The sequence below is a fragment of the Erpetoichthys calabaricus genome, chromosome 7, assembly GCF_900747795.2.
Source record: "Erpetoichthys calabaricus chromosome 7, fErpCal1.3, whole genome shotgun sequence".
NCBI classification, from domain to species: Eukaryota; Metazoa; Chordata; class Cladistia; order Polypteriformes; family Polypteridae; genus Erpetoichthys; species Erpetoichthys calabaricus.
Window position 1 is genome coordinate 183,689,382 of NC_041400.2, and position 16,441 is coordinate 183,705,822.

General features: G+C 40.0%; 1 protein-coding gene across 1 annotated transcript in view; it reads left to right on the plus strand.

Annotated features, from left to right (window-relative positions):
- Positions 1–11,303, plus strand: part of gsr (glutathione reductase) — an 81,467-nt gene extending 70,164 nt beyond the window's left edge. The window contains exons 10-13 of the mRNA XM_028805816.2: positions 66–177; positions 2,703–2,834; positions 3,818–3,951; positions 10,311–11,303. Coding sequence (XP_028661649.2) covers positions 66–177; positions 2,703–2,834; positions 3,818–3,951; positions 10,311–10,460 — 528 coding nt within the window. The 3' untranslated portion in view covers positions 10,461–11,303. The remainder of the gene's footprint in view (positions 1–65; positions 178–2,702; positions 2,835–3,817; positions 3,952–10,310) is intronic.
- The last annotated feature ends 5,138 nt before the right edge of the window (positions 11,304–16,441 follow it).

Here is a 16,441-nt window from a genome sequence, read left to right on the forward strand (position 1 = left end):
TGATTTATATCACAGCTACAGTGCTGTTCACTTTTAATAATCTGTTGCTCTTGTTTCCTTTCCAGGGTTTGAAGCTAGATGACAAAGGACACATTGTCGTGGATGAGTATCAGAATACCAGTAGAAATGGCATTTATGCAGTCGGGGACGTCTGTGGAAAAGCTCTCCTTACTCCAGGTAGTTTGAAACGAGACAATGAATAATGTAATGAAGCGAAAACAACTGTCACAGCCCTCAAGCATACACTAGACATAATTGAAATAAATCTAAAAAAAAATGGATAGAATCTGCACAAATAGGGTTGGGGATGAGGAACACAAATAATGATAAAGAATGATTAATGTAAAAACAATAAACTGCTGTATAGACTGGACTGTACACTGTTTTTAAATACAGAGTAGCTAGCATACTTACCTGCTCAATTAAAAACTTCATACTCCACTATCAGTATAAAGCCCCTTAAAAGCTGTCCAAACTATCATTCTGCTGTGACTTTAGTCACATTTAGCAGCTCTTAGATTCTGATTGCCACCATTTTCCCAGGGCATCACACACTTTGCATGTTTCTTTAGCCCTTTTGCTCTTCGTACTGTTGCTGTGGACTGAAGTCAAACGGCAAGAATCCAAGGCTAGCGAGCACTTCTTAGTTTGTGCAGGGACGAGTTATTACAGATCAATCTGTTGATGCTTTTATTCAAGATCAGTAAATCAATACGATGAAGGTCGGGGCTTCCATGTTGAAACTGTATTTTTTTTTGTTATTTTGTTTTATACTTTTGTCCATTGGGGTGCCCTTGTCCTCAACATTGTGTACCCATAATAACTGTGACGGAGAGCAATTGCAATTTGAAGGCAATTTTTAAATTTCAGCTTTATGGGGATTGATGCAGGAACATAAAATGGAGGTAGTATGCAAAAATGAAAATCGGCATGGCACAGGGTAGTGTGTTTTTTTTTTGTTTTTTTTTCCCCACCTCAAATGAGACAAAGAGCAATATGTGCTCTATTGTCACTTAAAGCAGTACTCTTGGAATAATCAATTGCCGTGGCATGTTTATCTTGTCTTTAAAGCTATTGCTGTACATTTTTGTTTGAAGCTGTTGGAATGTGGGTGTGTGATATATATGCACACCACCTTATTTACTGTGTACTACTGGCTGTATAAGGAGCTGTCTGTCCTGGGACAATTCATTATACACTCAAAAACCACATCAGTGGTAGACTGAATATCTGTCTATATGTATATATTGTAATAAAGGCACTATATTGCGCCCGACCTGACACAGATTGTTTTATTTTTATACCTGCCTCCCGTGTCCAAACTTTTATTTTCTTCAGCTGGAGGGCACGTCTTTTCCGTAATCCCCCAGCCACAACACAGTCCCAAGCACCAACTCAAACACCAAACCAGTCCTCGCTTCTACCACAACTCCTCCCAGGCAACCTAGTCCTCCTCCACCCGACTCTGGCCGCTGAGTGGTGGTTGCTGGATCCTTTTATTGGGTACCCGGAAGTGCTCCAGGTGCTTGATTGCCGACATCCAGATGTGGCGAAACCATGCCCAAAAGGGCCCAATAGCTCCTGCTGCAGCACCCCCTGGTGGCGCCTGCAGAACCCAACAGGGCTGCACAGAACTCCAACCTCCATGAAGCCCTGGGGGAGTCCGAGGCACCACTGCAACCCAGGGAGGCTGCCATCTAGCGTCCAGGGAGAGACACTGGGTTTCCCACCCTTGCCCCCCATGTACATATGGTGCAGGGGTGTCCCGGCCAGGCATGGCCTCCGGCCATCTGTCACAATAAATATATAGTGTATATACAGTGCATCCAGAAAGTATTCACAGCACATCACTTTTTCCACATTTTGTTATGTTACAGCCTTATTCCAAAATGGATTAAATTCATTTTTTTCCTCAGAATTCTACACACAACACCCCATAATGACAACGTGAAAAAAGTTTACTTGAGGTTTTTGCAAATTTATTAAAAATAAAAAAAACTGAGAAATCCCATGTACATAAGTATTCACAGCCTTTGCTCAATACTCACAGCCTCAGGTCTTGTAAAATATGATGCCACAAGCTTGGCACAGCTATCCTTGGCCAGTTTCGCCCTTTCCTCTTTGCAGCACCTCACAAGCTCCAAAGGCAAGTGAATAAAAATAAAACGCAAAAATGTTTTTTAGGTAAGAATTGGCTTCTAATGAAGCCGTTAGGTTAGAACAAAAGCCTGTAGCTGCTGTGGTCCTCCAGGGCCACACATGAGGATCCCTGCTCTAGACTTCAAACTTTTTAAAATGAAGACCCAAATATGAGGGTAAATCAAAAAATAAAAGCAATTTGAGAATTACGCATTAACCACTAGAATAGAAGCTGGCACAATACAACACATTCACAATGACATGTAGGTAGTTTGAACATGCACAGCACAACGCTCTGCCGTTAGTCTAGGTAAGACCAAGGTCACATGGACGTGGACGCTTCGCTGCTACATTGCACTATTGTTAGACAACGGACCACAGTGCGATTTCTTAGGGCAGACGGAGTCATTTATAGAAATCTTTACAACTTTATCAGCTAACTCAACATTCAGTCTTGTTTCACTGTTTAATGCTGAAAACAGTTACTGGACTTTTTGGTATGAACAACAAATTAAGTGTTTTCCAGTATTTTTCTTGACAATTTTATTGTTTTATATTATTAGTTGCTATTGCTGCTGGAAGAAAACTTGCACACAGGCTGTTTGAAGGGAAGAAGGACTCGAAGCTCGACTACAGCAACATTCCAACCGTTGTGTTCAGCCATCCGCCCATTGGGACCATTGGACTAACTGAAGGTACGTCTGCTGCATAATTCAATTCAGTTTATGTTTGTAGTACTGTATGCTTTTTTTGTAGAGTGCTGTGACAAGTTCACAGATAATTTGTAAAGGTTGTATTTGTATCTGAGTGCACATATAGACACATTGTTTTAAAAAGGCAACAAACAAAATGGATCAAAGTTGATTAAAATAGAGTCCAGCAGTGTCTATCCATTAATTAACTGTTAAAACTATGGCCAGTTTCCAACTATATCTAATTATCACCATCTTGATAATAACAATTACTGTATACACTCGTGTAAAAGTCGGGTTTCTTGATCATAAAATCAGACCCCGACTTATACGCCCGTTCAAAAATAAGACTTTTTTTTTTTCTTGTCTCCTGTAGTCTCACATCAGTTTCTCAGACGTATTGAATTTTGTTGCAGCAGAGCAGTTACCAATTTCTTTCATCACTTCCAACAACAAATTTAATCCATTTTGGAATAAGGCTGTAACATAACAAAATGTGGAAAAAGTGATGCGCTGTGAATACTTTCCGGATGCACTGTATCTGATGCGTTTTGGACACCTCCCTGCTGAGGTTTTACGGGGATGACAAGCTGGGTATAGACCATGAAGAAGACTCTGGGCTCACTGGAAGGTGTACATCTCCCAGATGGCCTAGGAATGCCTTGTGATCCCACAGTATGACTTGGCATGGACAGCTGGAGAAAGGGATGTATGGGCCTCACTTGTTGCCACTGTAACCTGGTCTCGGATAAGCTGTGGAAAATAAATGATTCAGTTTTTGGGTGGAGTATTTCTATAAGGGGCATAGACTGATTATAAGATATAAGTAACAAGCACTGGACCAAGTATTACTGCAGTCATTATAACAGAATATAAACTTGACATAATCTTTTTTTTTCCCTCTTGTATCAGTGCCGACTAACCATTCAGAACAGAGCGTTGAGGAGGACATTATTAAAGTGAATGTGATATTTTTGTTTTTACAGACGAGGCAACTGTTACCTATGGAAAGGAAAACATTAAGACCTACACGACATCGTTTACACCTATGTACCATGCAATCACCGCACGAAAGACCCAGTGTGTCATGAAGCTCGTGTGTGCAGGAAAAGAAGAAAAGGTAACCCGCAAAGTAACAGCAGCCTGATGCTTTGTTGAGCAATAAAGACCTGTAATAGAAAGGGGATGTTATGTACAGTATATTTAAAGTTTTAGTTGTTGATATTCTTGGGTCCACATGCCCATATTATCTGTACCTAACGCTATTTAAAACTAGACAGATACTAACATATAGTGTTTGTGTTTAGTCGTGGGAGGGGGTCGGCAACACAAACAGTTGAATGGCTTTGAACGGTGGATACCAAACACACCAGCATCTGTGCACAGTGTAAGACGCTAGGGGGTCGCTATTGCCCCATAAACCCAACAGACAGACGCTCTGGACACAAGTTAAAAGCAACAAGATCATCTTTTAATTCCGTTCTTCCTGTAATAGTGCCCTCTAGCACCTCCGCCACAATAATCACAATACTAATAAACACAATTCTCTCCTCCACACCTCCCAGCAAGCTCTGTCCTACACCTCCTGACTCCGGCTTGCCTGCTGGGCTCACAGCAGTCCTTTAAATAGTCCCTAACCCGGAAGTGCTTCTGTCCTTCCTTCCCCGTGACTTGCTAGCACTTCTGGGTCGGATGGAAAGCTGACCTTTTCTTCAGTCTATGACGGGGGTCTCCAACTCCAGTCCTGGAGAGCTACTGTGGCTGCAGGTTTTCATTCTAACCTTTTTCTTAATTAGTAACCAGATTTTGCTGCTAATTAACTCTTTGCCTTAATTTTAATTGATGCACATCTTAAGACTCAGGGCCCTTAATTATTTCTTTTTTCCTTAATTAGCAACCAAACAATATTAAGACACAAAATGAACCAACACATAAACAACAACCTGCGTCCATCACACAATAACTAAATAAATAAAGAAAGGAGAAGGCCGCAGTAATGTTGATCTGCTCAGGCCCACAAAACATTTTGACAGCGCGCTCTTAAAAAGGAAAATCAACAGTTTTGGAAATGTCTGCCATGGCAGAATGAGCGCCAAGGAATTAAATAACAGGTTTAATTAGCAACAACAACTGGCTTCAAATTAAGAAACTGAATGAAGTGAAGTTGGTTGGAGTTTGAGGCCCCAACTTAGTTGGTCATCTGTTGGCTCACTTCACATCAAATTTATGTTTAGATGCCAGTTAAGGAAAAGAGAATAAATTCAGCAGTCAGAGTCTCAAGAAAAGTCAATTATAATAAAGAGAAAAAGTTAATTAGCAGCAAAAACTGGTCACTAATTAAGAAAAGAGTTGGAATGAAAACTTGCAGCCACAGTAGCTCTCTAAGCCTGGACTTGGAGATCTATGGGCTATGGATGAGGCATGGCTCCTCCGGTCCTTTCACAGCTCCTCCTGGCGGCACCCATGGTCCCCAACAGGGCTGAGAAACCGAACTCCAAGTCCCAGGATGCCCTGCGGGAATACGGGGCACTGCTACACTCCAGGGGAGCTGCCATCTAGTGTTTTGGGGGAGGCAGTGTCCAAAAGTAGCTGCCTCCCCATATCCTTCCATCCTCAGGATGTCCTGGCCGTCTATCACAACAGGTATGCATCGCTTACGTTTTGTGAAATAGGATGTTATGTAACTTGGAACATTGTGTGAACACCATATTATATATAGTTCTTAGCATCTCCATAAGGGATACTGTAATGTTCTTAATGTATTGACTAAATTGCCAAGATACGGTACACAGACAGTTCTGCATTTCATCCATGGGAGCCATGATGCACTTCACGGTAATGTTTCAGAAAGAGGATTGAACAGAAAGATAATACTACTGTACAACACTCGAGACTAGTGATACATGAGATTGCGTGCTGCTGCCTGCAAGCCAAAGTTTACACTATTGGACAGTAAGCTTTTTATTTCTAAGTAGGGAAAGTTCACATTAAAATAACAATAGAAAGTACAGTACATACAGGTGCTGGTCATAAAATTAGAATATCATGACAATGTTGATTTATTTCAGTAATTCCATTCAAAAAGTGAAACTTGTATATTAGATTCATTCATTACACACAGACTGATGTATTTCAAATGTTTATTTCTTTTAATGTTTATGATTATAACTGACAACTAATGAAAGTCCCAAATTCAGTATCTCGGAAAATTAGAATATCAATTAAGACCAATGCAAAAAAAGGATTTTTAGAAATGTTGGCCAACTGAGAGGTATGAACATGAAAAGTATGAGCATGTACAGCACTCAATATTTAGTTGGGGCTCCTTTGGCCTGGATTACTGCAGCAATGTGGCGTGGCATGGAGTCGATCAGTCTGTGGCACTGCTCAGGTGTTATGAGAGCCCATGTTGCTCTGATAGTGGCCTTCAGCTCTTCTGAATTGTTGGGTCTGGCGTATTGCATCTTCCTCTTCACAATTAAGGTCAGGCGAGTTTGCTGGCCAATCAAGAACAGGGATACCATGGTCCTTAAACCAGGTACTGGTAGCTTTGGCACTGTGTGCAGGTGCCAGGTCCTGTTGGAAAATGAAATCTGCATCTCCATAATGTTCGTCAGCAGCAGGAAGCATGAAGTGCTCTAAAACTTCCTGGTAGACGGCTGCGTTGACCTTGGACCTCAGAAAACACAATGGACCAACACCAGCAGATGACATGGCACCCCAAACCATCACTGACTGTGGAAACTTTACACTGGACCTCACGCAATGTGAATTCTGTGCCTCTCCTCTCTTCCTCCAGACTCTGGGACCTTGATTTCCAAAGGAAATGCAAAATTTACTTTCATCAGAGAACATAACTTTGGACCACTCAGCAGCAGTCCAAAGGCGAGACGCTTCTGACGCTGTCTCTTGTTCAAGAGTGGCTGGACACAAGGAATGCGACAGCTGAAGCCCATGTCTTGCACACGTCTGTGTGTGGTGGTTCTTGAAGCACTGACTCCAGCTGCAGTCCACTCTGTGAATCTCCCTCACATTTTTGAATGGGTTTTGTTTCACAATCCTCTCCAGGGTGCGGTTATCCCTATTGCTTGTCCACTTTTTTCTACCACATCTTGTCCTTCCCATCGCCTCCCTATTAATGTGCTTGGACACAGAGCTCTGTGAACAGCCAGCCTCTTTAGCAATGACCTTTTGTGTCTTGCCCTCCTTGTGCAAGGTGTCAATGGTCGTCTTTTGGACAACTGTCAAGTCAGTAGTCTTCCCCGTGATTGTGTAGCTTACAGAACTGGACTGAGAGACCATTTAAAGGCTTTTGCAGGTGTTTTGAGTTAATTAGCTGATTAGAGTGTGGCACCAGGTGTCTTCAATATTGAACCTTTTCACAATATTCTAATTTTCCGAGATACTGAATTTGGGACTTTCATTAGTTGTCAGTTATAATCATCAACATTAAAAGAAATAAACATTTGAAATACATCAGTCTGTGTGTAATGAATGAATCTAATATACAAGTTTCACTTTTTGAATGGAATTACTGAAATAAATCAACTTTGTCATGATATTCTAATTTTATGACCAGCACCTGTACATAAACCAGCAGCATAGGTGTTTATTTGGATTATCAAGACATTTGTATTAAAGGTTATATACCGCTGGTAAAAATATTGAACGAGTCAACGTTTTTCTCAGTAAATATATTTCTAATGGGGCTATTGACATGACATTTACACCAGATACAGGTTAAAAACCCAAGTAATCCACACATACAAAAGGAATCAAAACAAGTAAGTCCATAAGTTATGTGTAATAAAGTGGAATGACACAGGGAACAAGTATCAAACACATGAAGAAAAGGAGGTGCAAAAGGGCCTGGAAAGCCAAGAAAGCAGCTGACGTCTGTCAATCCTGATAGCCTCCCCGTCAGTGCACATGAATATCAGCTGATTTAGTCCAAATTGATGGCCGATAAAGTTTCTCATTCTCAAGGTGTCACACAAGAAGCACCTCATGATGGGTAAAGCAAAGACCTCTCTCAAGACCTTCACAAACATCCTGATGGCATTGGTAACGGACAGACTTCTAAACTTCTGAACGTTCTACTGAGCACCGTTATGGCCGTAATCTGCAAGTGGAAAGAACAATGTTTCACCATAAACCGGCCACAACCAGGTGCTCCTCGCAAGATTTCTGACAGAGGAGTCAAAAGAATAATCAGAAGAGCCAAGGACCACTCGCTGAGAGCTTCAGGAAGACCCTGGAATGAGCAGGTCCAGTTGTTTCAAAGAAGACAATAAGTAATGTACTCCCTTGCCATGGCCTCTATGCACGCAAGACTCCACTGCTGAAGAAAAAGCCTGTTGAAGCTCACTTAAAGTTTGCTGCACAACATTTGGACACGCCAATGGGAGAATACTGGGAGAAGAGAGTCGGGTCAGATGAGACTAAAACTAAACTCTTTGGATGTCACTGCACATCACCCCAAAAAACAACCCAAAATACTGTCAAGACTTAATAGAATTGAAGGAAGGATGAATGGAGAAATGAAGCAGGACATTCTTGATAAGAATCTGCTGCCATCTACCAGGATGCTGAAGATGAAACGAGGGGAGACATTTCAGTAAGAAAAGGATCTCAAACACCCAGCCAAGGAAACTCTCGGCTGGTTTCAGAGAAAGAAAATAAAGAAGCTGCTAGAACGGCCGAGTCAGTCACCTGACTTGAATCCAATTGAAAATCAATGGAAAGAACTGCAGATCAGAGTTCATAGAAGAGGCCCCCAGAACCTTCAGGATTTGAAGACAGTGCTTTCTAAATACAACACTGAAAGTTTTCAGCTGGTTTCTTGGCTTTCCAGGCCTTTTTGCTCCTCCTTTTTCTTCACGTCTTCAATACTTTTTCCCAGTGTCATTCCACTTTATTACAAATAAGTTTAATTGATAGACTTACCTGTTTTGATTTCTTTGTATGTGTGGATTACTTGGGTTGTTACTGACATCTGGTGAAAATTTCAAGTCAATAGTCCCATTAGAAATATATTTACTGAGAAAAACATTGACATGTTCAATACTTATTTTCCCCGCTGTATGTACAGGTGTATTACATGCCTGGCAGTACAATCGCTTTGTATACAAGAGACACGAGACACACGTGCAGCACGCGGGATGCTGTTATGTTCACTACATCTAGTTCTACAATCTGGATTTCTGAACTGTATTATAACCTTCTGGGAACACGGGCACGGATATGGGCAGTTGTTACATAAACAGACATGCGATTGATTACCTGTATTGGAAACAGGAGCCCTCTTAGTGGCTGTGGATTACAAAATGTAGAACATTAGAAGACTGCGGTGGGCTGGCGCCCTGCCCAGGGTTTGTTTCCTGCCTTGTGCCCTGTGTTGGCTGGGATTGGCTCCAGCAGACCCCCGTGACCCTGTGTTAGGATATAGCAGGTTGGATAATGGATGAACATTAGAAGAATTCTAACGAGAACAGACCTTTCAGCCCTGCAAAGCTAGTCAACCCAATCCATCTAATTTCTCCAAAACAGCATTGGGGACATTCAAAACATGACATAAAGTCCTACTCTGCCACACTGTTCACACACAAGTGTGTCCTGTGTAATGAATGGGCTGCCCACCAAGAAACATAAGGAGGTCTTGCGTTCAGAAACAAACCACTGATGTAAAGGGCCAGTGAAAGCTGACCTCCCTAAAGTAATAGGCAGATAGTTGATTTACTGATGAATGTGGGCTCAGAATATGAGAGGACAGTGGCAGGTTGTGACATACTATGTGTTTGATTAAAATTTTATGGGAAAAATGCCAAAAGACTTCACACAGTGAGATGTTCGCTTACCTGGTGCCAGTGTCCAATGAGAATGGCAGTCTCTGTCCTTCTAGTTGGTTGCCTTACTGGGAAGCTTAATCTGCCAAAAAAAAAAAAAGTGATTAGTTCCAGATATTCTATAGAAATTATTTTATAAAATATTTGTAAATGTATTTCTATCTCAATTTGAAAAACATTGAGAGAATATGTAAAATTAGATTAGAGCAGATTAGATATAGTTTTAATCCCCAAGAAGACATTTAAAATTTTAAAGTTTTTATGCCAATAAGAAGAGAAACTGGTACATTTTAAATTTTGACCTGTATTAAATTGAAAACCGTCAAATGACAGGAAATGTAATGTTTTTCCATACCATCTTTTTTTTTTTTTTTTTTGTAAATACGTGCTGTCCAAATATGGTGTTTGCAGCGGTTTCTATTTTGGCGTAGTCGGCAGGATCTACACTTGTGTACAGTTGGAGCGTTAAGAGTTGGTTCTGTGTAGAAGGTGGAGGCTGACTGAAAGCTCACCAGGAAGGACCACCAATGCTGTAGAGATTCAGTCCAGACCCGACAGTTTTGAACTGGATTAAGCAGGTTTTCGGATGCTTTGTTACAGAATACTTAACAGACAAGTGTGCTTTCTTTTGCAGGTGGTGGGCCTGCACATGCAGGGACTGGGTTGTGACGAGATGCTCCAAGGCTTTGCTGTTGCCATCAAGATGGGCGCCACAAAGGCAGACTTTGACAACACGGTTGCTATTCACCCCACCTCATCAGAAGAACTGGTGACAATGCGCTAGGCCTCTGTCTCATGTTACTTTTTAAATATTGTTTTTTCCCCTTTTATTTTCTGGGTAACTCCCAACAACAACACTTTCCTTTTTCTGACAGTGGTGCTCACTCTGTTGCCAAGTAGCTCGATACTTGTGGAACAAATTCACGACAGCATTACACTTAGTTGTTATTTATAAAACATTATCTTAATTATGATTAAACATGACTCGGTGATCAATCATGAAAGGATAAGAAATCGTCAGATTAATCAGCCTATTTTTTTTTTTTTTACAAATTTTATGGACCCTTTGCTTGTCTGCTGTGGACCATTCTGTGCCTTAATTATGTCATGACGTTTGACATGCTGTTTTTATGTATGCTTGGTGTTACACCCGTTATAGTGTGACGAAATCAATTAAAAATAAGAATTCTGATAGAAATTATTTGTCTACATTGTGTACCTGAGAAACCTTGTGGGCTGCTGCTATGGGAGGTGTAGCAGGTAGTGCATTATGAGACTGTTATTCTGATTATGAATTATACTATTATCTTCTGCTGACATTTCTAATTTAATAAATGCAATGCGGTTTAAGCAAGACATTCCAAAGTTAAAATCTTTAGAATCAAAAATAAGTATGTGTGCTCCATTTGTCACAAAGTGACCTGCACAATAGCAGCACAGTAGTGAAGCACACGAAGCAGGCCACCTCACAGCTCGAAGGTTCAGTTCTAAACAAGCTTTATATTTGTGAATCCAGGGCCGATTCCTGCTTTGTGCCTTAAGTTGCTGGGATAAACCACAGTTACATGTAACAATGTACAGAAACAGGCAGGTTCAAAAATAAATACATGAAAGTGATTTGTACAAATCTGAGTGTTCTTTTTATTTATTCAGAAACTAGCCATACTTTTTCTGTTTCCATAACCGCTTTTCCCTGCTGGTTCGTATTTGTGGAAAGTTTAATGATGCAACTCAGAGAAACACGATGATACTAGCAGAATAAGACACTCACAAAATACTAGAGTGATGAATCGACGGGTAAACCTGCTTCCTGTTAGCCATCAGAGGATCATGGATATTTCACCAGTCTCCTTGGATTTTCAAAAACTGATTTCAGCAATCCAAGTATTGTTGAAAAGTACGACTCATTGAAAACATCACAACTGGACAAAGGCTATACATTTTTAATGAAGGAGTTCCTTTATAATTAATGAGATAAGTTTGTTAATTTTATTTTTGCCAGAACGAACCCGTTTACTTTCTCTTTTTTTTTTAATCTAGCAACTTCGCCAGATCTAATGCTCGCGGATGTACAATTTAAACTGTTATTTTCGTGGGAATTGTTACATATGCATAATAGAACTAACGTTTACATTACAGCAAGTAATTAACCATAGGAAAAAAAATAGTAAAATGTAATAAATTGAAAGAAAATGGTTTCTTATTGCATTAGAACTATTCGTTGCATTACACGTTTTCGTTCTGTTTGGCTTTGAAATTAAGAGACACAATTTTTAAACTTACACTTTCAATGTAAAATTGTGATTCTGTGTTTGGATTTACATCGTGACAACGCAACATATAACTAACTGCCCATGACTGAATTTCGTTTCTTTCTCTCTAATAAATAAACCAGACTTTTTCAAATGTTTGTCCCTGTAATTTGTTAATTGTCATAGCAAAAGCTATTCTAATGGGAAACTGTAAACATTTTAATACGAATGGCATATCAAGATCTCCTTTGGTGTCTAATGTTATCCGCGGAAGTTGTACTACATTACCTTTCTTGTTGCCTGTTAAAATTTTACATGTCAGAATTGTTCAACCAATTTTGAATACAACTAATCTTGTCCTGTTGCATAGCCCATCACTCATCGATGACTCATTCTTCAATAGCATTTGGACAGAAGTCGTCTTTTATTGAGAACTGAAAGTGAGCTGAGAGCACAGGAACTGTGTCTGTCAAAAGCATTCCCACGAATGAGAGGTGAGAGGACTGTGGCTGTGGTTGAAAATGGTTGAGAGGAGGGTGGGACTTGAAAAAAATCTCGTGGCCAAAGTCTCATCACAAGAATTTCTTTTATAATAGAGAGATTTGTTCGTTTTTTTCCATTTCAATAGACATCAATACGATTGTAATCTGTATAAACAAAATCATAACCGTTTCTGCATGGATTTGTGTATACCAGCAGCAGTATGCCTGCGACTGCCAAGTCATGTTTTCTTTCTTTACAATTTTCTTCCTGTTTAGTCATTCTAGTGTGTGTATATATATATATATATATATATATATATATATATATATAATATTTATTTATATTTAGAGTTTTCTTCTGGGGACAAGGAAAGTTTTGTCTAATCTATTCACTAATCACAACTGAAAAAATGTTCACAAAACATTGCATGAGCCTTGCCGCTGGTACACCTTAAACCATAGGCTTTGTCATTTCGAGAAGAATGGTTATAATGGGAGGAGTGTAATTTAAAAAAAAAAAAAAGTGCCAACGCGGGGAATCAGTTTCCATAAAACAGCACAATTACACTGGGGCAAGAATACCATCATCAGTACACATTACGTTTTGTGGTGACCAAAGCAGAATCTCATCCAAGACCACAGGTATGTACAGCATTTCCTTCTCCATTGATCTGTCATCATCTCACACGAGTACAGTTTTTGTCTTTTTCTCATTGTTAACCATGCTGAATTTCCAAAAGCAATTTATTTTCCTCTATTTATTTGTACCCAGGCAATGCTAGGTACTTGGGCTAGTATGGAATAAACAAGGTAGAGTTGGTTGCAATCTTATAAATTAACCAGATTTGATTACCCAGCAATCATTTGTCTTTGTGGTGTTTCATCTACAAACAAACATGAAAAATATGAGTTAAGTTCCTGCCATAAAAAGGCACAAAAATACAAAATTAGGTACGATTTTAAAACGCATGGTTCACACTAATAGGAAAAAAAAAATCACGTTGCAGTAACATCAAATTGTATACAGTACATTCAGACTATTTTTTTAAACACATTATGTTTCAGTCTTGTGCTAAAATGATCTAAATTCATTTTTCCCCCCACATCAAATCAGGAATGACAAAATGAATACACAATTTTAGTAATTTTTTTTTACATTTTATTTATATAGTGCCTCTCCCATGCTCAAAAATATTAAAAATAAACTACAATCTCACATTGACACAAGTACTCAGACCCTTTGCTATGACACTTGAAATTTGGATCAAGTGCATCCCATTCTATTATTCATTACTGAGATGTTTCTACACCTTGTTTGGAGCCCACACGTGGTTAACTGATTGGACATAATTTGGAAGGTCCCACAGTTTAGCAAAACCCAAGCCATGAGGTCAAAGGTATTGCCTGCAGAGGTTAGAGAGAGGGTTGTATCAAGGCAGAGACCTGGGAAAGGCTATAAAAAATGTCTGCAGCTTTGAAGGTTCCCAAGAGCACAGCGTCCATAATCAAATTTTCAACAACCACAGCCCTAGCCAAACTGAGCAATTGGGGGAGAAAGGCCATGGTAAGAGAGGCAACCAAAAACCTCATAATCACTCTGGCTGAGCACCAGAGAACTGGTGTGGATCTGAGAGAAACTTCCAGAAAGACAACCACCACTGCAACACTCCACCAATCTGCGCTTTATGGCATAGTGGCCAGATGACATGTGAAAGTCCACTTGGAGTTTTCAAAAAACCATCTAAAAGACTCTCGGACTATGAGAAACAAGATTTTCTGGTCTCATTAAACCCAAGATGCACGGTTTGACCTCAATTCTAAGAAGCCTGTCTGGAGGAAACCAGGAACCACCCATCACCTGCACAATACCATTCCAGCCGTGAAGACTGGTGGTGGCAGCATCATGCTGTTAAGACTGGTTTACAGGGTTAAGAAATGAGAGTTTAGATAGGAGGTGGGTAAAGCAAAATGGAGCAAAGTGTAGCGATATTCTTAATGAAAACCTGCTCTAGGGCATTTTACACCTCCCATTCAACTTCCAAAAGGACAAAGCCCTTAAGCACAAAGCAAAGAAAACACAGGAGTGGCTTAGTGTCAAAATTAGTGAATGTCCTGGAGTGGCCCAGCCAAAGTCTAATCCAATTGAACGCCTTTGAACGGACAAGAAAATATCTGCACACCTATGGTCTCCATCTAACCTCAATCCTACTGTTCCAAACTGCTCGCTTTTTTAAATATAAAAAACAAGACCCCAGTTTTTGGCTGTGCTTCTGAACACTTGCATCTTTTTCAAGTCAAAACAACTATGTGGTGACAGAATACAGTAATCCCTCGCTATATCGCGCTTCGCCTTTCGCGGCTTCACTCTATTGCGGATTTTATATGTAAGCATATTTAAATATATATCGCGGATTTTTTGCTGGTTCGCAGATTTCTGCGGACAGTGGGTCTTTTAATTTCTGGTACATGCTTCCTCAGTTGGTTTGCCCAGTTGATTTCATACAAGGGACGCTATTGGCAGATGGCTTAGAAGCTACTCAATGTACTTTTCTCTCTCTCTCTCTCTCTCTCTCTCTTGCTCTGACATTCTCTGCTCCTGACGGAGGGGATGTCAGCAGGGGGGCTGTTCGCACACCTAGATGATATGGACGCTCGTCTAAAAATGCTGAAAGATTATTTTCACATTGCTACCTTCTGTGCAGCTGCTTCGTGAAGCGACATGCTGCACAGTGCTTCGCATACTTAAAAGCTCAAAGGGCACGTATTGATTTTTGATTGTTTGTTTTTATCTGTCTCTGTCTCTCTCTGACATTCTTTGCTCCTGACGGAGGGGGTGTGAGCTGCCGCCTTCAACAGCTTTGGCTTTTAAGTATGCGAAGCACCGAGGCACAAACAGCCTACTGATTTGTTTGCTTTTCTCTATCTCTCTGACAATCTGTGCTCCTGATGCGCAGTCCTTTGAAGAGGAAGATATGTTTGCATTCTTTTAATTGTGAGACGGAACTGTCATCTCTGTCTTGTCATGGAGCACAGTTTAAACTTTTGAAAAAGACACAAATGTTTGTTTGCAGTGTTTGAATAAAGTTCCTGTCTCTCTACAACCTCCTGTGTTTCTGTGCAAATCTGTGACCCAAGCATGACAATATAAAAATAACCATATAAACATATGGTTTCTACTTCGCGGATTTTCACCTTTCGCGGGGGTTTCTGGAACGCAACCACCGTGATCGAGGAGGGATTACTGTACATCTCTTAGTAATGACACAAGAATCAACTAAACTGTTACAGAGGGACTTTGACGACACACAGGCTTGAACATATGTGTGGCAGAAGTAACAATGAAAGTAAATTTAAAAAGTGTTAAAAGTAGAAAGTAAAAATATTAAATATGAATACACAATAGGAGGTCTGAAACATGAAAAGTACACCTTATGAGAATGATGTTTGACTTCTCACTGTCTAAGTCCAGACAATGTACAGAAGAGATCAAGATGGCTATATAGCGCCCTGATGTGTGCAGTACTAGTCAAAGGAAGTTATCCTTAAGTTATGTAACACATTAATGAGGCCTTACCTGGAATACTGTGTTAAGTTTTGGTCTTGGTATCACAAAAAAAAAGACAAAAAAGCACTAGAGAAAGTCCAGAGAAGAGCAACTCAGCTGATTCTGGGACTAAGAGGTATGAGATATGGGGAGAGATTGAAGGAGTTGAAACTTTTTAGGTGACGCAAGTGGAGATTAAGAGGTGACATGACTGAAGTTTTTAAAATTTTAAAAGGAATCAGTGCAGTGGATTTCAGCTGTTACTTTACAATAAATTCTGCAACAAGAACATGGGAAAACAGCTGGAAACTTGAGTGTAAATTTCATATAAATGTTACAAAGTTCTTCACACAAAGAAACTGACACATGGAATGTATTACCAAGTTGTGTGGTGAAGAGTAGGGCTTTAGGGACCTTCAAATCCATACTTATTTTGAACAATGTAGGTGACTAGGATAGACTAACTTGTTGGGCTAAATGGCCTGTT